Here is a 26,931-nt window from a genome sequence, read left to right as displayed (position 1 = left end):
TTTCTGGTTTGAGAAAGGCTCTCTGTCCAAGGTTCCTTTGTGCCCCTTGTTCGTCCCCCGGCCCCTTCGGGAGTGCTGGAGTTGTAGCAGCTGCTGGACTGCCCCGCTCCCTCACTTCCTGCCTGCTATGCTGTCTGGTCGGAAGGCTCACAGCAAGGAGGTTCAGGGGAGCCCTCTCTAAATGCTCTATGTGGTTATGTTTCCTTGTCTCCCTCAGTAATTTAATATTTTTTTAAAAATTGATTTATTTTGTCACAGGAACATTCATTATCACACCAACCTGGGTTTGGGTTTGTTCTGGTTATTGTAGGAAATGGATCCTGGGCCAAGAGTGGCTCCTTCTGTCCCTTGTGGTCTCTTGGAGTATCCTAACTGACCTAACCGTTCCTATTTTTCTGATTCTCTTACTAGATCTCATGTTGCAGTGACCGTCAGTGCAAGTGGCTCCCAGCTCCCATGGGCACTTTCTCAGCCCAGACCCTGGCCCTGAACGTCAGTTCTTGTCGCGGCACTCCCGCTGCTGTTCGCTATGCCTGGACCACGTGGCCTTGTGAATATAAGCGGTGCCCCCTGTACCACCCCAGCAGCACCCTGCCGGCTCCTCCCTTCATCGCTTTCATGACAGACCAGATCCCTGGAGATCTCAGCAAGCTTGCTAAATGATTTAGCGGCATTGCGATCATTACCTTGGACATAAGTGTGCGTCCTTTCGATGTGGGCATTTAGCTGTTGAAGTGATGACAGCTATAGCTTTTAAAGGCAACTAATAGAAAAGCCGCATTGGACAGCTCCCAGCTAACACATGGCTGTGTCCGTGTTCTGAATAGGCGATGAGCAGTGCTGGCAGGCTAATGAGATGCTTGCCTCTTGTCCCCTAGTCAGCCTAGGTGTCTTGCCAGACTAATTCCCAGCTACAAATGGAACTTCAGTGTCCTTCACTTCCCTGTGGAGAGTGCAGTGTCTAACACTTTTGTCTACTTATATCCAGAACTGTGGAAACTCGTGGCTGGAAAGGATTTGAAGGCCATGTGGGCCAGCTCCTATTTATGTCTTCTTTACAAAATCTGGTAAGTGGTTACTGAATCTCTGTATAAAGTTTCTAAACTTCCCAACAGTTTTTTCTTATGTGGAGATGAACTCTTTCTAGGCCTGTTTGTGTTCTGTCTTAAGCCGAAGCCAGTTCTGTTCCTTTCAGTCTAATAACAATAACGTGAATGTTTGAAACCAACAGGAACTGTGTGCGTGCATCTGGGGAGGTGCGAAGGGGCTGCTTTAAGGAATGAGGAGAAAGGGTGAGGTGGCGGCGGCCCAGGAAGGCACTCAGGCAGTCAGTGATGGGTGGGGGAAACACGGGCTCAGGAAAACATGGCAGTAGAGGTCACGGACAGGCAAACAGGTTAAATACAAATCTCAGGCTTTCTAAGGTAAGAGGTTTACTTCTAAAAAGGATAACCCAGATGGAAGAAAAAAGAGGCTGAAAATAAAGCTACACAATAAGCATTTAGAAAAATAATCCAGATGGGACAAATGTGAAAGTGGGCTTCTGTGACTGTTAAGAATCCTAATGCAAAAAGAAAAAAACCAAAAAACATAGCACTACTGCTTATTGGTTGATTAAAAACAGCTAATGGCACTTGGTAATTGTGTCCTCTATTAGAATTTGGAAATAAAAGTATAATCATTAGTGACGTGTAAACATTTATAGCCCACCAAAACTGGGTTAGGAACAGTAAATGTGCTTTGAAGCATGAGGAAGGAGGAAGATTTATTTGAGTAGCTTCCACTCCCTTAATGGGAAAAATAAGAACTAAAGTAATAAGCACCTGACCCCAAGGGGTCCTGGTGTAGCACTGAACAGCAGGAATAGCTGTCAGTGTCAGGATTTATTTTAGTAAGAAAACAAAACAACTATGCAGTATACAAAGAACTTTGGCTCCTCTGAGGACTTTCTAGTGTACAATTAACTCCTAACACCCATACTTTGACCTCATATGCCTCTGGCCTAAGGGAACCAGGGACCTGGGAACAGACTCCTGAGAAATAAATCTCTGGGTCCACCCCTCCCCTGTGCCAACACACATTCACTCATGGGCTGTTCTAACTTGTAGGCAGCTGGACATGGTCAGGAACCCCATACCCAGGCTCCTTTCCTAGCGCACACAGTGGGAGATACTAGGTTTAGGTAGTGGATATACTAATGAAAAGTCATGTGAAACTTTAAAAATTTTTTTAATGTTCATTTATTTTTGAGAGACAGAGACAGTGTGAGCAGGGGAGAGGCAGAGAGATGGGGAGACACAGAATCTGAAGCAGGCTCCAGGCTCTGAGCTGTCAGCACAGAGCCTGATGTGGGGCTCGAACTCACGAACCATGAGTTCATGACCTGAGCTGAAGTCGGACACCAGACCGACTAAGCCACCCAGGCACCCTGTGAAACTTTATTTTTAATGGCTGAATGCTTTTAAACATTCTGTGGAAATTCAGTTAATTTCCCAAGTGAAAATAACTTTTTAGTATTTGTGAAATGAAATTTATAACTATTGTAGATTTGGACACAAACAAAAAGAATAAACAAGTAAAAATCACCCCAAAATCCACCATTTGGCAAAAAACATTTAATATTCTGGTAAACATTCAGTTGATTTGCTTGGGTTATATTTTATACACTACATGTCATACTATTTTGTAATCTGTTTTTGGCTTATTCTAGTAAAATAATTTTCCTATGTAAATTGAATATAGTGTTTTAGTTTGTGGGAGCCCCATACTTTATTTAACCAATTTTTCCATTAGTGGACACAGATTTTTTTTTTTCCAATTTTTCCGTTAAAACGAATACAGTGATGAATGTTACATGCAAACATCATACTGTGATTTCTTCCTTAGGATCCTTAATGTGAAATAACAATTTTAAGGATTAAACATGTTTAAAAGTTTGATACCTGCAGCTTAACTCTCCTGAAGGGTCCAAAAGTTTACATTCGCACCAAGGCACAGTGCCATTTACGCTCTCCCACTGACACTGGATAGTGTCAGATTTCACTCTCTTAACCAATAGATGAAAAGACGTTTTAAGTATACTGGGGTGGAGGGAGGCTCGTTTTTTGTTTTTTTTTAAAGAATTTTTTTTTAACGTTTATTTATTTTTGAGACAGAGAGAGACAGCATGAACGGGGGAGGGGCAGAGAGAAAGGGAGACACAGAATCGGAAGCAGGCTCCAGGCTCTGAGCCATCAGCCCAGAGCCCAACATGGGGCTCGAACTCACGGACCGTGAGATCGTGACCTGAGCTGAAGTGGGGCGCTCAACCGACTGAGCCACCCAGGTGCCCCGAGGCTCAAGTTTTTAAAAAGGATGATCTGTAGTAAAACATTTTACCTTTATTCCATGTACTCCCTTCACGTGTGTATATGTGATTTTTATATAAATACATATATATATTCTACAGTTGAAACCCAAATTTCAATTTTTGACATGTGATGCATTCTGTTGTTATAATTGTTTTATTTAATTTTAACAGGTGTAGGTCTTACCTCCCTAAGTTTAGGAACAACTGATGGGTTGAGATCTGTACTTTGAAAATTACTCTTCTAGGAAAGCTACAAAGTAAATACTCTTATTAAAGCAAGCAGCGCAATAACTTAAAAAAATCTTAAATAATCTTTCTTAAAATGAGGTTCTCTTGTATGTGTTTTACTCAGAATGTAATACAATGGAAAGATATTTGCTCTATGGTAAAAGCAGCATATATCATTTCTGTAGGAGTGCACATATGTCCAGCCAACGTGTGCAGTGAAGAAAGAGAAACATTAAAGCATGAACAGCTTTGAGTAATCCCCCTTTTACCCCAGGTTTGGTGTTATCCTAATTTTATTTTTTTGTACTGTAAAAGCTGCACAAACTTATAGAGACCAGAGTTAAGAGCCATACAATTACTAGCAGTTAACTTTCGTTTCTGATACTTCTGCTGCCCATCTGTTCCTAGGAAACAAACCCCTTCGTGTTGTCCCTGGTCAGCAGCTACGAACTGCAGCACAGTGACAACTGACACTCCTTCCTCGTTCTCCTCCTTCTGGGGTCCTTCTGTTGCTTCCTTCCAGCTGTCCCGGTCCCTGGTTGGACGGACAGCAGGGCCTCCCATGCGGTACTGCTGGGGTCCAGATGGGGTGACGCGGTAAACCTGTACCTTAGTGCCACGGGTAGGGTCCAACACATTCGGTTGCACAAAATACGGAGTCAAGTTATTACAGAGCCAGTGAAGTGACTGGGTGAGCCTGTTAGGGAGGGTGGGAGCGCCCCTGCCCTCCCGGCATGTTGTATCTGTGCCATCATGTGGATTCAACGTATTCAGCTACAAGCACATTCTCGGGTAAGGAACGGCAAAGAGCCGGTAGGAAGGATTACAGAGGACCTTTTTTTTCCCTTGAAGGATATGAAGTGTGAAGAAAAAGATGAACGGCGTGCCTTGGGCCAGCCTCTCTGGCTTGGGGAGAAGCAGACTGGACTGTGATCGTCCAGACATGGAAATGAAGCAGCTGCTGGGGTAGCAGGGGCTGGGCCTTCATTCCTGGAGCTAGGATCAGAATCCAGGTGGAAGGCTGGGACTCCTCCCACCTCTCCCTCCTGAGTCTGCAGCCTGTTCTCATTCCGGCTTATAGAACACTTAGGTTTGCTCTACCACTTCGGGCAGAGCTAAGCAAAAAAAAAAAAAAAAGAAACAAAGAAAGAAAGAAAAAAAATCCTGATCACAATGAGATGAAAATAAGCAGATTTGTAAAGAGAAATTTATTGCTAAAAATAAAGCAGCTGCAGTTTTTCCAAGGGAACACTGTCACCACAGGAACCTCTGCAACAAAATGTGTATCTCCTTCGTTCCTGAACTGCTGCCTTCTTCCATATTCTAAGTTTTAAGTTAAATGATGTGGCATCTGACCCCTTCCTGATCAATCTGAAGACTGAGTTGGGCTACACGGGGACAGAGACTTCAGGTGCTGTAGGTGAGTGTCTACCAGGGGTTCATGCGTCAGGAACATGGGTTGATAAGAAGACACGAAGGCCGTGGGCTGAAGCTCTGGAAGGTCCAAGGATCCTGGAGAAGAAAATTCCTTCAGTTCCATTGCTGCCTGGGAGTCTCAAGGGACTGATCCCACACGTGAATGTCCTTTCAGTACCTAACACTCTTGCCCCTGTCAGCCTAATTTTGCCCTTGCTTGGTAAGATAGGACAGAAATTGACTTTTACGACAAAGAAAACTGTGGCCAAAATAGATTAAGTGTTTTGTCTAGGGTTATATAGTATACAGACAAAAAATGAGGGTTTTAATTCTATGATTTCTAGTCCAGAGCTCTGCCTATGTGACCCAACGCCAGATCCCCTGAGAGCTCCACCCATCTGTGGGAGGGAACCCACCCAACACAGGCAGGACCAAGGCCATCATCTGCTCCCCTTCACTTCACATGAAATTCTTGTCCTGAGCAGTCAACTTTCCTCTGCAGTTCCGATTAGGTCTGTTTTAGGTGGGAAAACGAGAAAGCCTGGTTTCTCTGTGGGCCCTGCCTCACTGTGATGGCAGCCACTCCCTGTCACCCCTGCAAGTGCTGCTGGAGAGCCCCGCAGGGCGGCCCATCCTCATACTTGGGAGTCTCCGTGGTCCCAGCAGCGTAAGTTTCTATCACTGACTGCCCAGCTCTCTGGAGTACTCCGCTACCCATGAGGAGCAGACAGCAGTCTAAAAATAGTCAATTTTCAAACCGGGAAGGGAAAACTAAGCTACCTTGCAGAATGGGATCAGTACGATCTTCATCAAAGGCCTGTCTCTGAAAGGCTTCAAAGCTTATACTTGCATCATCCTCTAGCGGTCCCTGGGGCGGCTGCCCATCTCCAGATTTCCATATATCAAACTTCACCCACTGGTAACTGCAGGATCAAAGGGCATCGTTATCAAGAGCTGTCTGTTAGCCACAATAACCCATTCTTACTTCCAAAGAGATCAGGTATGTTTTTTCTGTAATCTTTCCCATATGTATTTAAGAATCACATTAATGAAAACACTAAGAGAAGATAGGCACATTTAGTGAGACGTTATCCTGCAGGATTTCCCAACCCTTTTGCTGTCATGGTAGACACAGAAAATGATAATTCTAGTACAGTGGGGTACTGCCTTCTGCCCCTTGTCCAGAGGGCTAGGAGGACCAATACTGAGGCACACAAAGGAGCAAGCCTGCTTTGAAGACAGAAGCAGAACACAGCGTAACAACGAGCAAAGCAGTAACTTACTTGATACATTTTCGAGCTCCTGGACAACTCTGGATCAGGTTGTGAATAGTTGGGTGAGAAAACCCAAAAAACTCAGCTCCAGATGGAAGCAGGTTGGGCATTAGTTTCCCCCTAAATAGGAGAGGGAGGGTGGTAGTTTCAAAGTTTAGAGGGAGATGAGAATGGCTTTAGGAATGGAACGTGGGTATGAATGGAGAGAACAAACTTTCTTGACTTGGATACTCTGGAGAAATCCATTGGATTTCTGGTAAAAAATCTAAACGACGCAGGATACCTTTCTATAAAATTAGGGATCTCCATACATTAAAAGCAAGGAAAATCTCATTGTACCACAAGTGACCTATTTAGACGGTCTTCAAGCTTCAACTTACATAGTAATACTTATGGTCTTGAGCAGTTCTGCATGACAGGCATCTGCAGAAGAGGTGACAATGGCATTCTGGGGGTCATCTTCGGGAACAATTTCAAACTGAGAAAGATAAAGGAGCAATGAGATCAACTTTGAAAGAGGGAATAGTAGAGAGAAAGCCACACTACTTCTATAACTATTTCTTCACTCTAGCACTTGAAGCTGATGTATATGATATTAGAAGGTGGGTCCAATTTCCTAGAGTGCCGTTACAAATTCAAACAAATCCAAGAAAACACAGAGAGTCCTTTAACTGTTTCAGTTCTAAACACCTTGTGACTGCTCTCCACAAGTCCACACTTAATTTGTTACACACCTTTCCTATCCACTTACTTACATCTATAAGTACAAATACAAATGGTACTTTAAAAATACATGAACAATAGGGGGCGCCTGGGTGGCTCAGTCGGTTAAGCGTCCAGCTTTAGCTCAGGTTATGATCTCATGGTCCGTGGGTTTGAGCCCCGCATCAGGCCCTGTGCTGACAGCTCAGAACCTGGCGCCTGCTTAAGATTCTGTGTCTCCCTCTCTCTCTCTGCCCCTTCCCTGCTCATGCTTTCTCTCTCAAAAATGAATAAAAAATTTTTAGCAAAATTAAAAGAAAAAATAACATGAACAATATACAAATTATGGAAAGAGCTTAAACGTTCATCAACTGATGAATGGATAAAGATGTGGTTTATATATAAAATGGAATACTACTTGACAATGAGAAACAATGCAATCCTGCCATTTGTAGCAATGTGGATGGAACTGGAAAGTATTATGCTGAGTGAAATAAGCCAGTCAGAGAAAGACAGATATCATGTTTTCACTTGTATGTAGATCTTGAGAAAATTAACAGAAGACCATAGAGGAAGGGAAAGGGGGAAAATAGTTACAAACAGAGAGGGAGGGAGGCAAACCATAAGAGACTCTTAAATACAGAGAACGAACTGAGGGTTGATGTGGGGGCGGGGGGGGGGGGGGAGAGGGGAAAATGGGTGATGGGCACTGAGGAGGGCACTTGTTGGGATGAGCACTGGGTGTTGTATGTAAACAATGAACCACGGGAATCTACCCCCAAAACCAAGAACACACTTTACACACTGTATGTTAGTCATTTTGATAGTAAATTATATTTGAAAAATAAATAAAAATACATGAGATCAAATAAGATAATTTAATCTTATATTTACTTTGTAATATCTAGGAGGAATAAGGCCATTCTGACTCCAGGCCCCATTTTTTAAATTGCAAAATATCTTGACTATATACATAAAAAATAACCCTCAACTCGAAATTCTACTAATACTGAAGAATTTTTGCCAAGAAAGTATTTTTGTAATAAATACTATCTAGCCAACTTAATTCCTTGACCAGTTTTCTCTAAGTTCAATGAATTTTTGCATAGAAAATACTTAGCCAATTAAATTCCCTGACTAGTGTTCTTTTCATTAAAGTTCAGTTAAACAGTATCCATTTTTCCAAAGAAGACCTAAGATGGCCAACAGACACATGAAAAGATGCTCAACATCACTCATCATCAGGGAAATACAAATCAAAACTACAGTGAGCTATCACCTCACATCTGTAAGAATGGCCAAATTTAACAACACAGGAAACAACAGGTGTTGGTGAGGATGTGGAGAAAGGGAAACCTTAACACTGCTGGTGGGAATGCACACTGATGCAGCCACTCTGGAAAACGGTATGGAGGTTCCTCAAAAAATTAAAAATAGAACTACCCTACAACCCAGTAACTGCACTACGAGGTATTTATCCAAAGGATACAAAAATACTGATTTGAAGAGGCACATGCACCCCGATGCCTCTGGAAAGAGCCAAATGTCGTCCATTGGCTGATGAATGGATAAAGAAGATGTGGTAGATACACACCGTGGAATACTACTCAGCCATCGAAAGAATGCAATCTTGCCATTTGCAACACGGAGCTACAGTGTATTTTGCTAAGCGAAGTAAGTCCATCAGAGAAAGACAAATACCATATGATTTCACTAATGTGTGGAATTTAAGAAACAAAACAGATGAACATAGGGGAAAGAAAAAGAGAGGCAAACCATAAAACAGACTCTTAATTCTAGAAAATTGAGGGTTGCTAGAGGGAACATGGGTGGGAGATGGGTTAAATGCAGGATGGGTATTTAGGAGGGCACTTGTGATGCGCACCGGGTGTTATATGCATGTGATGGAATCACTAAATTCTACTCCTGAAACCAATACTACACTGTGTGTTAGCTAACTAGAATTTAAATAAAAACTTAAAAACCAAAACAGTATCCCGTTTTTCAATGTTTACCTTAATGAAATTATCCCAAACAGGATTTACTTATTTTCTGTATACTTTCAAAGAATAATGTGATTAATCATTTTTTAGAATCCAAAATATACTTTACTGAGTATGGCTTCTCCTGCTGTTAGTTTTCTTCTGCAGTTATTACTTCAATTTTACTGTATCAAATTTTAGAGCTCTTTTATTTTTGTCAATAATAATTATCTTGTAGTTTTAGTCAGTGGTTTTGTTACTTCAACTAATGACATATGTTGCAAATTTAAGATACTGAGGGTTTATATTTATTTCTCAGCTAATTTATGGAAAAAACTGTGAGCAATTATCTTCAAATATTCCAGGACTGCTCTCTTTTTGGTACTGGTCATGTCAATTCCAATCTTTTTTTTTTTTTTAATTTAGTTTGAAAGAGAGTAGACAGTGAGTGGGGGAGGGGCAGACAGAGAGGGAGACAGAGAATCCCAAGCAGGCTCACTGTCAGCACAGAGCCTGATCTCACAAACCATGAGATCATGACTTGAGCTGAAATCGAGTCAGTCCCATGCTTAACTGACTGAGTTCCCCAGGCACCCCAAATTCCAATCTTTTATACTGTGTGCACACTATTCTATTTTGCACAAAGAGCAATTAAAAGGCCAAAATCTCATATTTTGGTCTCGCAGAGCTTTCCCTGTTAGTATGTGTAACTGTACTTCATTCTTCTAACTGCTACATAATATGACGTAAGGTGGATAAATCTTATTTTTAACCATTCTCCTCCTGATGGGCATTTCAGCGATTTCTAATTTCTTGCCATTACAAACAATACCATAATGTAGATTGTTACATGTAACTCTTTTGTTCACATTTGCACATCTCTCTAGGAAATACTTCAACACCTAGCAGTATCCTGGGTCAAGGATACACATACCAAACTTGTTGATATTGCCAAGTTGCCTTCCAAAAGACTGCAAGTTTTCACTCAAGCTAATGCTTACTTGTTTTCCTACACTCTGGCCAACACTCAATATTATCAATCTCTCTGCTGTTTGCCTATGAGCAAAATCGTTTTATCTCCATTTCTCTAATTGCTAATGAGGTCTGTTCTTACCAACCATCTGCACAGTTTCAACTGATACCTGTTGTATTTGATTGCTTTTTGTATTTGACCAGAGGAACACTTTATCTGGATATTAATCCACTGCTACATACTTTGTTCCTTTTTTTTTTTTGCTTGAGTTTTAACTTGGATTATGTATCTTTTGTTGTTCATTAAGTCTTTAACAGTCCAATCTATTCTCCTTCATAGTGTCCACATTTCATGCCTCACTCAAGAAAAGCTTTCACCTCACTCTAAGATTATAAAAATATTCTTCCATATTTTGTTTTAAGATATAGTATGAAACATTCTATAAAGCTAAAGAAATTAAAGTTCATATTAGCATTTACAGACAAAGAGATGAAAAAGAATTGTCTACATACTTTTAGTATATACTAGAGATAACACTTGATGTTAGTTGGAAAAAAATTAAGGCTCACAATATACCTGAAAATAATGTCCAGAAGGATTAATCAGCTAAAAAACAAAGCAAAGCAAAACACCTAAAACCCACACAAACTCTTCTTTTCACAAATATTTTAGCAATTTGTCTTCAAGAAATTAAGAAGCAGTTTGTCAATATCCATGACAATTCTATTAGAATTTTTATTAGATTTGTACTGAATTTATAAATTTGTCATAAATAAATATGGTATACTACTACCATAGGAGTCTGTTACAGTACTTTATTTTTACTTTATTATTACTTTTTTAATTTTTTTTTTGGGAGAGAGAGCATGAGCAGAGGAGGGGCAGAGAGAGAGGGAAGCACAGAATCCGAAGCGGGCTCCAGGCTCTGAGCTGTCAGCACAGAGCCCGACATGGGGCTCGAACCCATGAACCCTCAGACTGTGATCTGAGCCAAAGTCAGATGCTGAACTGACTGAGCTGCTCAGGCACCCCCTGTTACAGTACTTTCTAAACAGAACTCCTGCATGGCCAGGTCATCTGAACACTCAGATGCATCTAATAGCACTCTAACCAGGAGAGGAGCGATGCAGTATTATCCACATGTGGCAGCAGGCTCTCAGCTTCTGCTTAGAGGTTCCCTTCCCTGTGTCTACTTCCTTCCACCCAACTTTCTAGTGATCTGTAACATCAGACAGAGAAGTCTGGAACTTTGAAACTGGTTTATTTTTTTCCCAATGACCAGAGGTGATGGGTGGGGAAAACGAACTCCCTTGCATCACAGCAGCGAGAAGGATGAACAAAAGTATTTGATAAGACTAAGGTTCGGGGCGCCTGGGTGGCTCAGTTGGTTGAGCGTCCAACTTCGGCTCAGGTCCTGATCTCATGGTTAATGAGTTCAAGGCCTGCGTTGGGCTCTGTGCTGACAACTCAGAGCCTGAAGCCTGTTTCGGATTCTGTGTCTTCCTCTTTCTCTGCCCCTCCCCGCTCACACTCTATCTCTCTGTCTCAGAAATAAATAAACGTTAAAAAAAATTGTTTTAAAAAGACTAAGGTTCACATCTCCCAGGTCCTTAAGAGTGTATGCGACCAGAAACCAATATGCAGTTTCTTTGCTACCTCCATTTTTGTCCTACTTGAAATGGCAGAATATCAAATTAATCTTTCTTGTATATAGGCCTGCACTTCACAAATAAGCATGCTTGCTCAGCCTCCCACAGTCACCATAGCAACAGTACAAGGAGCAGGGTTCAAAGGGAAGGGCCTCAGTATGAGAGTCGGACAGATAGACTCAAATCCCAGCTCAAGCACTTATTAACAAAGGTTTGACTTGGGGCCAATCGCTTTTCTGCATCTTGGCATTACCCAAATGGTTATTATACAGCATGTACTGGGAGTGTCAGAACGGGTGATATCTAGTAAGTGGCTGTCACAGAGAAGGGTCTCAAAAAACAAAACAAAACAAAACCCAGTAGCTGTTAATCGAGTGGGTACCTGGGGTTGCATGCCACCATCCTTGATCTGACAGGTATACAGACACTTCTGGTCTGGGCACTTCATGCTGGCATATATCCGAGTACTGCAGTAGCCAACAGGGTAGATGGCACTCTCATCATGGAAGCCAGGTCGGTCGGTGATGATCTATAAAAAAGATTCCCCCACTCTGCGACTGAGGTCACTAGAGAATTCAGAAGTCCAGTGTACCGTGGTAGCCTTTAAAACCACTTTGGGGCCGCAAAGAGTGACTCGAATCACAGAGAGAAAGTGTGTCAGCTGCGCAGCAGACAAAACTGACCTGGTTTCCTAGGGACTGGAGATTTTCTGGGGTTGGTCTGGATCAGCAAGGGGCTGCTGCTGATGGGAACAGGGAGGGAAGGCTCAACCCCATTCCCATATTTCTGATTCTCCTCTCTATATATCGCTGGTCTCACTCACCTCCCCCAGGCTATATACTGTTAGACCCCCCAGTCCGATGGGGAACACAGGCCGTCCTGAGGGATCCAGGGCAATGGGCTGAACCAGCTTGCGAGCACCTCCCTCCATTTTCTTTTTCTTGGATGTTTTCTTCAGAACTGAAACGCAAATCTGGGGTCACCCACTTTAAGCCCCTCCCAATGCTGAGGGGAAGGGAAAAATTTACACGTGAATGCTAAGAACAATACGCCAATCCTGGTTCTGTACACTCTGAATGGGCACATGGGACTTTTTCCCCAAAGCCCGGAGTATCTTTTTAACCCACCCACCTGGCAATGGCTAATTTTAGTATCAATGCTGAGGACCTAAAAGCCTTGCAGTTTTTAAGGCCTCTTCATTTATCCGATCAGAAATTTCCCAAGCCATCCGTGTGCTCAAAAGGCCACCTAGCCCATTTCCCTGCCTCTAGGAAACACTGAACTGAAGGCAACCCAGAGAGTTGGGGGTGTGGGAGAAGGGGGAGGCCTTAGCCTGCTCCCTTCCATTTAACCAGGTCTGACTAGAATTCCTCCACCCAATGTGGCTCTAATACACTTTCTTTCCAAGGGCTATTAGGGCAGCTAAGGGACCAAATGAGGGTTTAAGTATATCTGTGGCCGTGTGTGTCTACCAGTTAGTACCAGGTCTTTGTCATTAGTCGTGGAGCCACCGGGACAACTATCGTCTCCCCAAGGTACCTTCCAGTTTGTTGTTCTCTTTGCCTTTTTCTTTTTTCTCCTTCTTGGATTTCTTCCCAAACGGTTCCTCAGCCCCAGCGCTGGGCCCAGAGATGGGCCCAGCTCCCTGTATGGCTCCCACAGAGCCGGCCACACCGTAAGTTAGGGGCACACTGGAGCTGTGGGAAGGCGCTGCGGCCTGTACCTCGCTTTCAGTTAGAGCCTGAAGCTGGAGGAGCTTCTTTAGCAAATACCTGAGGTTGGGAAGGAAAGGGAGCAGAGGTATGAACTTCTATTTTATCTCAATTCAGTATTTTACTTAAGTAGTGGAAAAGCCAGAATTATATAAAGATTATTATACTCATAAAAATAAGGTTCTTCTTGGACCCAGGGAATAAGAGGCTCCAGAGGACACTTCCTCAAGAAGCCAAAGATAAGGACTGTAGTTTATCTCTCTTGCATCTGGAGGGTTCCTCTACCTTGATGTTGAAAGGTATTATGCTTCTGGAGGGAACGTACCACGATCTCCTTAGGTATGAATTATACATACCCACTGTGCTTTGCACAGAATATAGTACATACTGAATAAATATCTGTGGAATGAGAGGTAGTTTCTTTTATCCCTTGTCTTTTGTAACTGGGCAGTTATAAGATGATAGCTTATGAGATGTGGCAAGAGGGCCGTGTCAGAAAGGTGAATAGAGGTGCTGTCTCATCACCATGGTCCAACACGACTTGGGTAAATGGGAACCAAAACCGGAGGTTGTGAGTTTCTCGGCATTGATCAGAGCCAATGGGCTGTGTAATACATAAAATTTCCACTGGAGAAAAATCCCCAGAGCAGTAACACCATATCAATCACTGAAAATGGGATTCTGAACACAACACGAAGGCAGCTCACCGTCTTTCTTCTTTTGCTTTAAGAAATTTTTCCTCAAGACGAGCAATTTCATCACAAATAGCAGCATTTTCCTTTAAGAAAAGATTTTTGGGTATAATCACATATAGAGAATAAAAGATCAAAGTATTACGCTGGGAAGAGAAGCTATGTTTCAAACCAAGAAGTCTGTGTTGCTGGGTGAGAGGAACAAGTTAATCTACCCTGCAGACCAACTATTAAGAAAACCTATAGGTAAAGGTAGAGTCAAATTCCATTATGGGCAAGGTCATTACATAATTTATTGAAACTGGGGCACCTCAGAGTGAAAAAGGGGTGCTATTAATTATTATTCGAGAATAGTATGGTAGACTAGGATTGCCCTAGGCAAACCAAGATGTATGATCACCCTAGTTAGGGTAGACTTTGGCAGAGAAAAGGGCATCCTGCTGAAATCCATACAGGCTTCAATTTAAACCTTACAAATATGAGAAATGTCCATTCCCAAGGGCCTTGACTCTTGGGGAGATAACAAAACCAAGCTTTGCTAACCCCAAAACACCCATGCAATATGAACCTTAAAAGGACAACTGGACAAAATAAAATCAACTCTGGTATGAAAAATTCTTAAAACTTCATAATCTACTTATGTGTATTCAAGTATCATCTGACTCTCTGACTCAAGCTATTTCCCAAGCATCAGTTGTAAAGGAAATATTCTCATCTGGACATTCCTCAAGTGAGAGCTCAAAATATGAATGTTCAAAGCGATATCCCTTTTCTTCACAAAGCCTACTTCAAGTACTTGAATGGAATCAACATCTTAAGAACACAGACTTTAGGGATATCCGACATGTAGAGCATAAAAGAAAATGAGCGGTCAATTAAGTATCAAGTCCTCTTAATTCTACTTTTTTCATGTCTCTCCAGTGCACACAGCCAGTGCTAAATAAATGCTTTGGGAATGAATGTTCTAATTTCCAAACCTTTCCTTATGCTTCTAAAAAAGTGGAGATATGTGCAAACTTGTGGTAGAAAGAAGAGTTTAAGGTGGTGATTCAGACACGGAGGCACATTTGAAAAGTGAGGACTCCATTCCCTGTTTCCCAGCACTGAGGCAAGCTCGAGCAAGCCAGAATGCCAGAACACAAAGTTGTGGCTGGCAGGTCAGTTCACTTATTCAATGAATTCAGTGCCTCTACAATAAAAGAACAGCAGAAATATTTGAGAGACTAGAGAGGTTAGAAGGGGGCGGGGGTGGGGGGAATTATTTAAAGTTTTGTGAGCCTGTTTAGGGCAGAGGTCTGTTATGCGGATTTGGGGTGCTTGGGAAATAAGGCTGTGTAGTCGAAGTATTGAAGACACTAGGACCAGGAATCAGGGCTGGGACACAGCGCCCTTGCACAAGTCATCTCTTGGGGTTTCGGTGATGCCATTTTTAAAAACAGTGCCTCACTCTAGGGTTCTCTTGAGAATCAAACGCCTTCCCAAGAGTTTCGTGGTAAGAACGATGACTGAAACAGACTGGCACATCTTCCAGATGTCAAGCATTTTACTTTCCTCAATTAAATCTTCACGACTCTGAAAGGCAGTTAGCTCTCTTCAGGAAACAGAAGAGTACAGAAATTAGCTAAGGTGCCCAAGGACACAAGGCTAACGAGAAGTAACGTGTACTGCAAAAGCTAACACTACTGATTCGGCCACTCTGGGAGGGGAACGGTGTGGGGAAAGATTTCGCGAATTAGGAGTGTCGAGGCGGAGAAGGGCCGAGCGACACTCTGACTCACAAACACGGTGGCTTTGGCTGCTTTGCGCAGCCGCAGGTACTTGAGCCGGTACTTCTCGTTCTGGCTCTTCTTCGGGAGCTTTTTCATCCTGGCCTTACTGGACTGCAGCGGGGCCCGCGGCGAGGAGGCCGGGCCGCCCAGCAGGCTCATCGTCCGGCCCCGCTACGGGGCCTCCAGGGCGCGGCCGGCATCGGCTCCCAGGCCGAGGAGCGCCGGCTTCGTCTCGTCTGGGTTGCCGGAAGCCGGCTTCTTAGGAATCTACCCCTCCAGAACTTTCCCAAGGCGAAAGGCCGGGCCAGAAGTCCGGCAACCGACCTCGGCCACCGGGCCTCCCAGCACTTCCGCGTCTGCCTCGGAAGTAAGCCCCGCCCGGAAGTTACGTAACGGCGCCGGCCGCGAGTAACTTCCGGGGCTCTGAGCCTGGGGTGGTCTGGGATGTGCGGATCTGCGGTCTGGAGCAGGGAGGGGCGGGTGCAGGCGACCGAAGAGCCGACTCGGTGTCTCGCTGCTGTGTCTTTAGCTGAGGAGTATTACTGTGGAGCTAACGGCTAAAAGCCCCGAAATCTTGCCGGCGCGAATCTCCCACACGCTTCCCCAGCCCACCGCCTTTCAGCTCCAGTTTTCCACACTCCCTAACGGGTCTTCCCGAAATGTGGGACGCACTTGAAAGCCTGTGTTGGGACTGCGGCTTTCCAGTATACAGCTCGCATAAAGGTTTCCCGAAAGCCTATGAGGCCGAGATTTAACTAGGATCTGGGACAACACTGGTGACTAGAAAAAAGGCTTCTGCCCCTTCAAGTTAGGCCCTAATAGGGAAGAGAAGAGTTTTAATAACGAGCTAGCACTAAGTAGGCACTCAGTAAATGTTTCCCTGATGAAACCAAAAGTATGTTTCTGGACCTCTACCTATATTAACTTAGCGCTAACTTTGTAACCAAGGTCTATCTAAAATCCTCAAATAAGGAGGGTAGGCAATTTTTAGGAGGCAGTGCTGGTAAATGCTCAGGTCTGGAAGACAAAACGCTTGTATTTTTTTTTTTTTTTTAAGTTTACTTTTGAGAGAGAGGCAGAGAGAAGGGAGAGAGAATCCCAAGCAGGCTCAGTCAGCACTGTCAGCACGGAGCCCGAAGTTGGGCTCCAATTCATGAACTGTGAGATCACGGCCTGAGCCAAAGTCAGGAGTTGGATGCTCAAAAGGCTTGTTGTATTCTTATTCCAGCAATGCCACTAACTAGCTGAATAAGCCTGTGTGTCACAGGTTTTTCCGTTGAAAACTGAATATACTATTTAGAATAAGGGAGGCTAGTGAGGGTTCTAAACTGGTGTAAAATATAATTACCGTTAGACAGTCAAAATGTGGACTTCTGGAGTTGTATATGGAAATTAAAGTATGTACATAGTTAAAACAAATTCAGTGAATTACTGGAGAAAAATGTAACACTAATGTGTGTAAGTAACAATCAGAGTTCAAAAAAAGGTTTCGAATTGATGACCCAGCTATTTCATTTCTGATTATTGTAAAAATAGTGACAGGGTCAAGACAAAATGGTTTTCACACAGAAGTCTTATGAAAGTTCTTTCATATCCTTCCATAATGAAAGCTGCCCTTGTTGCATGTGGCTGAGTTTTAACAGAGCAACTCTTCAGGATGCCAGTGTGCTTTCACAGCCATACTCAAGGCAGCCATAATAGATACATTTTTGGAAACTGCCAGGAATATTTTCTGCCCACAAAAAAAATATCCACAATCAAATATCCACAATCATGTCTTTGCTAGTGTAGGTTGGCTCTTGGAACCTGAGAAAAGATAATTGAGTGACAGGAAGAGATTTTTTTTTTTTAAACCTATTTGCAGGGGCGCCTGCAAATAGGCGCTTGGTTGGTTAAGCCTCTGACTTGGGCTCAGGTCATGATCTCACCCTGCATCCTTAGAGCCCTGCATCCGGCTATGTGCTGACAGCTCAGAGCTTGGAGCCTACAGCCTGCTTCAGATTCTTTGTCTCCCTCTGTCTCTGCCCCTCCCCCGTTTACGCTCTGTCTCTCTCTCTCAAAAATAAATAAACATTTAAAAAATTAAAAAAAAAAACCTATTTGCCAACTGCGTGATTTATTTGCTGTTCATCTGTATTTTGTCTTTGCAGGCTTTGTGACTGACTTTATTTTCATTGTTCCTCTTCATATACAGGTTTCATACCTAGTGGGAGGGAAAGTGTGTTCATTCCTTTACTTTTCAAGCCGCTCTAGCCAATGGATTTCAGTGGAATTTGCATTACAATATGACTTTTTCTTCAGTAGAAACGTTTACTTACAATTTATAAAGCATTTTGGGCAAGTTTTAGAAATTTAGAAAATATAGTACAAAGAAGCTTTTAAAAAAATCCATAATGTTGCCACATAAGGTGAGCCACTTTTATTTTATTTTTTTATTTTAATTTTTTTCAGTATATGAAATTTATTGTCAAATTGGTTTCCGTACAACACCCAGTGAAGGAGAGCCACTTTTAACGTTTGTATGTGTTTAATACCTTCATGCATTTTCATATGTTAGATAATGTTTCCTTTTTGTTCACTGACCTTTATTATCATTTTGTGGTGTTATTATGATTTCTTTATAAGCATAATTACAACTTTTTTATTAATGTTTATTCTTTTTTTGAGAGACAGAGACAGAGCGGGAGCATAAACATAATTTTAAATGAATGCTTAATATTCCAGTTACGGCATAATAATTTTACATGATTACTTCCATGTTGTTTGGCTTTTTGCTCAGCAATTGCTGTGGAGTGCATCTCTGTGCACAAAGTTTTTATTAATGTTTATTTTTGAGAGAGAGGTACAGAGTGCGAGTGGGGGAGGGGCAGAGAGTGAGAGACACAGAATCCGAAGCAGGCTCCAGGCTCCGAGCTGTCAGCATGGAGCCTGATGCGGAGCTTGAACTCACAAACTGCGAGATCATGACCTGAGCTGAAGTCAGACACTCAGTCGACTGAGCCAGCCACTTGCCCCACAGAGCTTTTTTTATACAAGATTATTTAGGGGCTGGGTCTGTGTGCTCCAAACAATGTAACATGGTTGAGCAAAATTCAGTCACTTATTCAGATTAATACTTATTTGGTGCCCACTATGATACAACCTTTAGGAAACTTGTTAAAGAGGAAAAGGCAAATGAGTGGGCAATATTCATACAGTGTAAGAATTTTTATCTCAGAGGTAGGTATTGAATGATATGGCAGCACATAATTAGGGAAGAGGGGAGGAGATAGGGAAGCCTTCTTGCAGGAAATATGTCTGGGCAGACTCAGAAGGAGAGCTGGTGGACAGCCAGTGAAGAACGGGGGAGGGCATCTTGGGCAGTGAAACAGCATATTCAAAGGCTCAGCATTGTGAGAAGCATGGGAGCAATGTAATTTTTCTGCTTACCTATATGAAGAAGGGTCTAAATGGTGCATACAAAAATTCTCTGAAGAAATATGCAGCTCTATAAATGAAATATCAAATGAGAGACAGCATGGTATCGTGGGCTGGGCAGGGCCTCGGAAGTCAGATCAAGGTTCCATTAAATTCAGATGTAGGAATGGAAGTTAGAAGCTAAGAGGGGGTAATAAAGAAGAGAGAGAAAGGGCCCAACAACACTTTCCTGTCTTTCCCATTTAGTTCTAATGGTCACTATTCAGTGACTGGCTGTAAGTGGAGGAGTGTGGCATCTCCTGGAGTATTCGAAGCATGCCTGGGCCCCTCAAGAGTTGTGAAGAAGCCCATAATCCCAGCCCTTGGGGAAGTGGTCCCTGGTTTAGATGACGAAGAAAACCCAGAGCTCCACCCCTAGCTGATGCATGGCCCCGGCCTCGTTCTAGGCTGGCCTAACCCCCAAAAGGAGATAAAAAGGTCCTGCCATCATTGTCTTCTATCCCACTCTGCAGGCCACACAGGACTTGGGCAAGGTCAATGACTTCCACAAAGCAAGCTAGCAAGTTCCTAGGATTTCAGGCCACACCTGAAGCATTTCACATTTTTATTCACTTAACAGATTGCCCTTTTGCTCTTTGGGTTGAGCTGAGCGTGCATTCCAGAAGGGCAATGGAGTGCATATACTGAGAAGAACCTGCCTCCATAAATAGCCTTTAGCACCTTCTTTCCTTATAGAATGTCTAGACTTCAGCTGAGTTTTAGGTGTTTTTTTTCCCCCCCTATCCTCATAGAATGCTCTAGATCTAATTTTTTAGTTCTTTGACTCTTCAGCTCTAACTTTCAGATTTGTTTTCATGCGTTGATTTTATCTTCTCACCTTTAGGAAAACATGATACAGGATGTGATTCAGCTGAATCCACACTTAGCATTTCTAAAGCGGGTATTTTTGTACCTTAGTGTGTGAGGCTTGTGAAGAAGGAGAGAGATTTTTACTTTCCATAAAATTTCTTGCTCCACGGTTTTTTAACTAGGGATTTTCATCACACACCCTTTGGGTGAGATGTTTAGGTTTTGTGGGTTCTAAGCCAGCCAATAATGTCATGAAATCGACCACTGTGTCAATGTTGTGCTTCTGGGTGGTCGTGTCCTTCAAAACACATAAGACACTCAACCAACTAAAAGAGTTGAGTTCAGAGATGTTGGCTCGGAGGAAAAGGAGGATCACATTGAGATCATTGATGGGGCATCCCAGCATCTTTCTGCTGAGGAGATCGAAAGCTGGCAGCATCTCATAGATGGATAGGAGCCGTTTGTCCCACCGACATAGTCGTGTGAGGTTGTATATTATCACTGGAACCAATAGGGTGTATATTGTTAAACTGGAGAGACTAACAATTTGCAAAATGGACAGAGAGGTCAGCCTGCATGTGATCAGATGGGGCACGTGGGTCTCATCACTTAGGAGGCCTGTCTTGATGGAACAGCTGAATTCCTCTTGGAAGAAGACATCCAGGTGGAAGTGGCCAAGGTACAGGTAGATGGCTGAGGTGAAGAGGAGCAGGAGGGAGTTCCTCAGGAGGTAGGTGGCCACCAGGGAATGTGAGCGCTGCTTACAGGCCAGGTACCGCTCTAGCAAGGGGAATTCAAAGTATCGTTCTTTCCGAGCCCTGGGCAGGGGAAGAAAGGAGGCAGGGTGAGGAGAGACCATTTGGAACCATATCTGAGAGAGCCACATGGGGCAGTAATGGAATCTGTGTATGCCACGTGGCATTCTTGGCTCACATGAAAGTCTGCCTTCCTGGAGCATAACCACCCCTCTCCCTAAAGAGACGTGTGAGTATGTCTTAATTTTCCAGCTGATGAGTGCAATGTGGTCAACCCAGAGAATGATCAGTGGATAACAAATGGCCACACTGGATTTCTGCCCAGCAGAGCAGACTAAACCTGTAAGCCGAAACAGGATCCTTAGGAAGCAATAAGCGTATTAAATTAGCACTGGACGGGGAGTCTAAATAACCACGTTCTGGTGCTTGGTCTGTATACTGTGTGTATGATTTTTAGGCCAACCCACCCATTTTATAAAAATAAACATGCTAACAAATATTTGTTGAGAGCTGTGGTGTTCAGGCACATGTAAGCCAGTCTCTGCCCTGAAGGAGCTTACAGGCCGCCTTGTGGGGAAGGGGCAGATAAGGTGCCAATAGGAAATAATAGTAGTGCTTGATTTGTTGCTAAAATGGTGGATACAAACCACGGTGTTGTACAAGTTAGGAGAGAGTTACCAGCACGGGCTGGAGTGTTCAGAAACCTTTATGGAGAATATTGTCTTGGAGCTGGATGGAGAGGTGGATGGAGTTCAGAAAGACACACAGGAGAGGAACGTTTTTCAGAGGATAGAGAATGTGCACACACACAAGACAGAATATGCTTCCAAAGCTCAGTTCAACGCTCCTGTTGGTGGAGCCTACCTCGGCTGCCCTGTTTAAAATGGCACCACTCCACAACCTTGCAGCTTTCCTGACCCCCATACTTGGCTTTGCTCCCCCGCTCCCATACCACCTATCTTCTGCCATATGATTTGCTATGTGTTGTGTTTATTTGTTGTCTGTTTCCCCTCCGTAGAATGTGAGTCCCTATATGGGTAGGTATACCTTTGTCCCCTCCCCACCCCTGCCTCTGACACACACAAGGCACACTGATGGGTCTGGAGCACCCAGAACAGTGCCGGGGCCACAGCAAATTAGGCATGAATGGCTAATCAGGAGAAGAGGAGGAGACTGCCTGGGTAAAGTGGGAGGTTTCTGTCACTTGGTGGTCAGAGGGTGAAAAAGTAGAGGGCCTTGGGAAAATATGTGGGAGAGTTTGGGTTTTTTCCTGCAGGCATGGGGGGAGGTTCTGAGCAGGGGAATGGTATACAAAAGTGGTACGTTAGAGAGATTAACCCCTTTGTGACGCAGGATGTTCACCTATAAACTAAGGAAGAGTCCTTTCTGTCCTCCCTGTACAGAAATGATGGAAAGTTAGTGAGATGGCGTGTTCAACTCTTTGGGTTCATGAGAAGGACGGTACAGAGGATAGTTTGACGATGACCCTGCACACCATGTTAACGCTCAACTGAGGCCTTCAGAAATGGGCGAGAGAGACAACTCACTTCTCCAGCTCATCCCAGAAAACATGGGGGTCTGAGCTTTTCTGCCGGATCTTCAACATGTGCTGCACCAGGCGGATGGAACGATTGTAGGATTTGTCCAGTTCGCTGATGATGAAGAGCAGATCCGAGCTGAGGGCCGGCTGGGCTGCATACTGCCACAGCAGAACAGGCAGGTACATGACCACAGCCAAGGCCAGCAGGGAGTAGGGCAGGGCCTGTGGGGTGAGAGTGAGCTGAGGAGGGGGCCCCAGTGTGTGGAGAGAGCTCTGAGAGAGGGGCTCTCATTCCCTGCTTCCTGCGTCGGGGAAGGAAGGCGGTGGGGGGAATGAGCCACCACGGGCCCCGGACGTAAGGCTGTCTACTGACCTGGCTGAGTATGTTGAAGCCCAGAGGAGAAGGTTTGCTGAATCTCCATGTTCCCCAGCTGCACTCCTCAGATCTGGGGTCTGTGTAGGTATGTAGGAGCCCAGGGAGGACAAGGGGAGGGAGAGGGATATAAGGAGGGAAAGAGGGAGACAGAAGGTGGGGGAGAGCGACAGAGAACCACAAGAGTCCCTCCGTTCCCCATGCATGTTAGTCTGGGTCGCTAAGCAGAGACCATGGCCAGCAGTGGTCATGGCATCACATCCTAGGGGAGAGTGTCTGCCTTCTTAATCTTCCACCTCTCTTTCTTTGACTCCTCCAAGTTCTTATCGCCAGACACCCAGAGTCTGTTAGCTTTCAAAGTCCAGTCAGGCGCCTCAACATGGCTGACTTTGGCTTAGACCCTCCAGAGACTGTCTTGGAAGACTTTGGGGCTATTCCTGTTCTGTATGTATACAAGCTGATGTTGACGAATGGGTGAGTCTTGTGTCCTCAACTACACAATTTACCACCTGAGGTAAGGGACTTTTCCCTACCACACCCAACAGGGGCTGGGCCGCTATTGTACCCACAGTAGAAACTCAACTTGTTTTTTTTTTTTTTTTTTTTTAACGTTTTTATTTTTGAGACAGAGAGAGACAGAGCATGAATGGGGGAGGGGCAGAGAGAGAGGGAGACACAGAATCGGAAGCAGGCTCCAGGCTCTGAGCCATCAGCCCAGAGCCCGACGCGGGGCTCGAACTCACGGACCGTGAGATCGTGACCTGAGCTGAAGTCAGATGCTTAACCGACTGAGCCACCCAGGCGTCCCATAAAACTCAACTTGTTAAAGGCTTTTTAAGCTCATTTGTGCCAGGTGCTTGACATGCATTATTTCATTTGCTCTTCACAAAGATGCTATCAGGTAGGTACTATTAGTATCTCTATTTTACAGGTAAGAAAATTGAGGCATGAAAAGGTTAAGTAAGCTGTACAGGGTTATACATCTCATGGATGGCTGAGCAGGATCAGGAACTAGGCAGTCTGATTTAGGAGCTCATTCCCTTAAGAACTACTTGACTATAGCTTCTCCTGAACAACGGTTGCCTTTTATTTTGGAGGAGAATTTGAAGAAAAAGAGGGAGGATGCATATTTGGTTGCAGCTAGATGGAAGAAAGTGTGTGTGTGCGTGTGTGTGTTTCTGAACTAAACACGAGAGACATGTTAGGAAAACTATACTAATCCACGAGAAAAATTAGAACCTTTTCATTCCTGTTCTAAGACATGGCATTTCTTGAAGATAAGCATCACCCCCAGGGATTCTGTTCCAGTAGGTTTGAAGTGGAACCAGAGAATCTGGGTTTAAAGAGCTCTCAGGCAATCCTGGCGGTCAGACAGTTTGACTCTTTTCACATTTGAATCCCCTCTGCAGTATCTTGCCCTTGTTGCCATCTGGATCCTGTTTGAACACTTCCACTGACCGACACCCCATGAACTCTTTCCATTAAGTCTGTAGTTTTGCCTGGGTCCCAGACCTGTGTGGCCTTTTGAGGCCTTGTAAATTGTCATAACTTAAAGATGTCACCAGTGACTTCTAATTCAACATTGTGAATTGGACACACACGCGACTTCTGCTCCCTCACGAAGCCCCACTAGCGTGGCACTAAAGGGATAAAAAAGACATAATTCTCCAAGGACAAGGAAAACGGGAGACAAGAGCAAGAAAATGTTGCAAACTGGAAAGCAGTCGTCTGCTAGAAAACAGCAGCCTGTGTGGGGGGGTAGGGAGATGGGAGTTGAGGCAGGCCAAGCAAGCTGTTTTTGCACCACAGAACTAGAAAGACTCAAGAGTTGCAGATATGAGGTGTGTCTGAAAATGGGGGTACAGGTGGGGTTGCAAACAGGAATATTGAAAAAACAGGCCCACAGATCTTCCCTATAATATGATGCACTTGTCAAGCGACTGCCCTTTCCATCTGCCGGCAGAATCAATCCGCCTGTGGTTTGCTCTTTGGAAACATTAAACCAAAGAGTTTCTGCACTTGGGTCCTTTGAGGGCAGGGGAACAAACTTGAGAACCATGTTAGTTGAGTGAATACCGAGTGCTGAGACCCACAGTTGAGTCCCTAGAGTGTTGGTAACCGAGTTTAATACCAACTGCCACCCTGGATCCACACAATTAACGATCCAGTGATGCTTTTTGGGAATCAGCCCAAGAGAAAGGATTACAGATACCGATATTTGAGGTTTTCCCAGTGACATGGCCTGAAGGGTTCACTGTAAACAGAAGGCTGCTGGTCAGCCAGCCTCACCCATAGGCACAAAGCTTCCAATCAGATAAAAGTGGGCAACCAAAGATCACCAGACATTTGAAGAAACATGAGAGTCAATGACAAAAGAAAAAAAAAAAAACATGGGGTGGGGTGGCAAAGAGGCAAGAGAGAAGATAATGATGTGGTTCTAGCCTGCTCCACCCTGCCACGAAGCAGCCTGATGGAGCCCAGCTTACTTTACCTTGTGAGGCCACAGGGATTTCATCTTGTTCTGGCCAAGCTCATCCTGTTCGTGGTGAATAAGTGAGTCCCAGCAGGAACCGTCCACGTAGGCGGCCTGCCGGATGCTGAAGTTACTGGGAGAGAAGCATCGGATGGGGGGCCCTGGAATAAGAACACAGCTTGGAGGCAGCCTGGAGTTGGGAGTGGAGGAATGGGGACCCAGAGGACTGTCAGCTGAGAGCCTTCCAGGGGATGCCTCCAGAGCTCTGCCAGTTTTTTTTTATCTGGCAGGCACTTTCTGATTCCCAGGCCCCAGTTTCAGGTTGTGCACTGCAGCGTCACCATAGGCCTGTTTGGCTCAGCTCCCTCAATGCACTGGCTCCCCTTTGACGTGGGTTCTTCCCTCTCAAAGCTTCCCTTGGAGTCCCAGACACGCGGGCAGCAGGGGCGCCCCACACTCCTGTGGTTTGGTGGTGACTTCTCCTTCCTGAGAGAACTGGCATCTTTTAGGTTCTAAAATTTAGAGGATTAATGGCCTGTTTCTGAGCCCAATCAAGGGAAAAGGTGAGCAGAAGGTCCTGAAAGGGAAGGGGCTCGGTGGGAGAGTTTTGTTTTTCCATGATTCTCCAGAGAGAGGTGGCAGGGGGAACCAAGGGTTCTCTCCATCTTGTGGGGGAACGAAGAGGCAGTGGGAGGTTGACATACCTCTTTGGGAAACAGTAAGCTAATCGTATAGCCAGAAAAGAAAGCCAGAAATCCCAATCCTCAGGAAGTCCACCTTTTCTTTAATAGAGGTAGGAAATTTGCTGAGTTAATCTAGTGCCTAGAACACCAGGTCTGTGTGTTTGTTAATGTGTGTGTGTGTGTGTGTGTGTGTGTGTGTGTGTGGCCACGGGCTGTGGGAAAGAAGGAATGGATTTATTTAGCACCTATGATATGTCAGTCTTTTAACATATGTCCTTAAATCAGAAACCCTGGAGGTGGAGAGTAGGCAGAAGGCTCTGAGACAGTAAGAGACTCATCTAAAGCATGGCCAACTAAGACCTTTAGCGGTCCTAGGTCCTGAAAAGATTATGGAGCCCTGATCTCTCTAGATCCATATGAAAATCAAAATAAAAGTTTAATTATTGCAGTGACATAAAATATATTAATACCGAAATTAAAGCTACATATTTTTACTACAAAAGTTCGGAAATGGTTTTCAAAATTTTTGGTGCCTCTGCTCTGCTGGTGCCCTAAATTCATGCATAGTCTGCTTTTTGGGTAATGCCCAGGCCAAAGTCATGACACATGGACAATATGGGAGCCACTCCGGAGTCCATGCAAAGAGTGAAACAAAGTGGGGTCTCTCATACACTGGGTCTTGGAGGCTACTTACCGGAAGAGAACTCCTGGGCAAATGCTAGGGACATCAGCAACAAGGGGAAGCCCACAGTTATGAACTTGACCATGCGGTCCAGGGGAAGTTCCAGGTGCAGTCCTTTGAGGCGGGGTCCCCTACGGTCGGGCAGCAGGGCATCTGATAGCATGTACTCTGCAGCTGTGTGTGCGAGTGACATGGTGCCGCTGACCTTTGGGGTGCAGAGGCCGCAGGAAGGGTCCCAGGACCGCGGTGTGGGGAGATGGCAGCTTCAGGCAGCTGGCTTTGAGCAGACAGTGCCTGCGGCCCCAGCCTCACGGAGATCTGTGCTAGGAGCAGGCACTGGTTCTCTAAATAACTGGCCAGGCCCTGAGCCAGGCATCTGGTAATTAGAGGGAGGCATAGCTTAGTGGGTCCTC

At 44.4% G+C, this 26,931-nt stretch overlaps 3 protein-coding genes across 7 annotated transcripts in view; 1 reads left to right on the top strand and 2 right to left on the bottom strand.

Moving 5' to 3' along the window:
- Window positions 1-8,151, top strand: part of SIAE (sialic acid acetylesterase) — a 45,848-nt gene extending 37,697 nt beyond the window's left edge. For 3 of the 5 annotated variants that reach the window (XM_047877211.1, XM_047877213.1, XM_047877212.1), the window contains one exon: window positions 412-1,228. In XM_047877211.1, coding sequence (XP_047733167.1) covers window positions 412-663 — 252 coding nt within the window. In that variant the 3' untranslated portion in view covers window positions 664-1,228. Of the gene's footprint in view, window positions 1-411; window positions 1,229-4,429; window positions 4,638-8,127 lie in introns of those variants that run through there. The other 2 variants (XR_007156161.1, XR_007156160.1) reach the window with 2 other exon arrangements.
- TBRG1 (transforming growth factor beta regulator 1) lies at window positions 4,771-16,114 on the bottom strand. The gene is made up of 9 exons (XM_047877214.1): window positions 15,756-16,114; window positions 13,993-14,063; window positions 13,113-13,345; window positions 12,397-12,533; window positions 11,956-12,102; window positions 6,648-6,745; window positions 6,277-6,387; window positions 5,774-5,916; window positions 4,771-5,089 (listed from the first exon to the last, which is right to left on the bottom strand). The coding sequence occupies exons 1-9, from the start codon at window positions 15,903-15,905 to the stop codon at window positions 4,944-4,946; spliced, it is 1,236 nt and encodes a 411-aa protein (XP_047733170.1). The 5' UTR covers window positions 15,906-16,114; the 3' UTR covers window positions 4,771-4,943.
- A 4,076-nt stretch (window positions 16,115-20,190) lies between these two features.
- Window positions 20,191-26,711, bottom strand: PANX3 (pannexin 3). The gene is made up of 4 exons (XM_047824235.1): window positions 26,531-26,711; window positions 25,172-25,314; window positions 22,315-22,529; window positions 20,191-20,830 (listed from the first exon to the last, which is right to left on the bottom strand). Exons 1-4 carry the CDS (start codon window positions 26,709-26,711, stop codon window positions 20,191-20,193), a joined length of 1,179 nt encoding a protein of 392 aa, XP_047680191.1.
- Between the last annotated feature and the right edge of the window lie 220 nt (window positions 26,712-26,931).

Source organism: Prionailurus viverrinus, chromosome D1, assembly GCF_022837055.1.
Source record: "Prionailurus viverrinus isolate Anna chromosome D1, UM_Priviv_1.0, whole genome shotgun sequence".
Lineage (NCBI taxonomy): Eukaryota > Metazoa > Chordata > Mammalia > Carnivora > Felidae > Prionailurus > Prionailurus viverrinus.
Note: the sequence above shows the minus strand (reverse complement) of the source record. Positions and strands in the feature narration are given on the sequence as shown.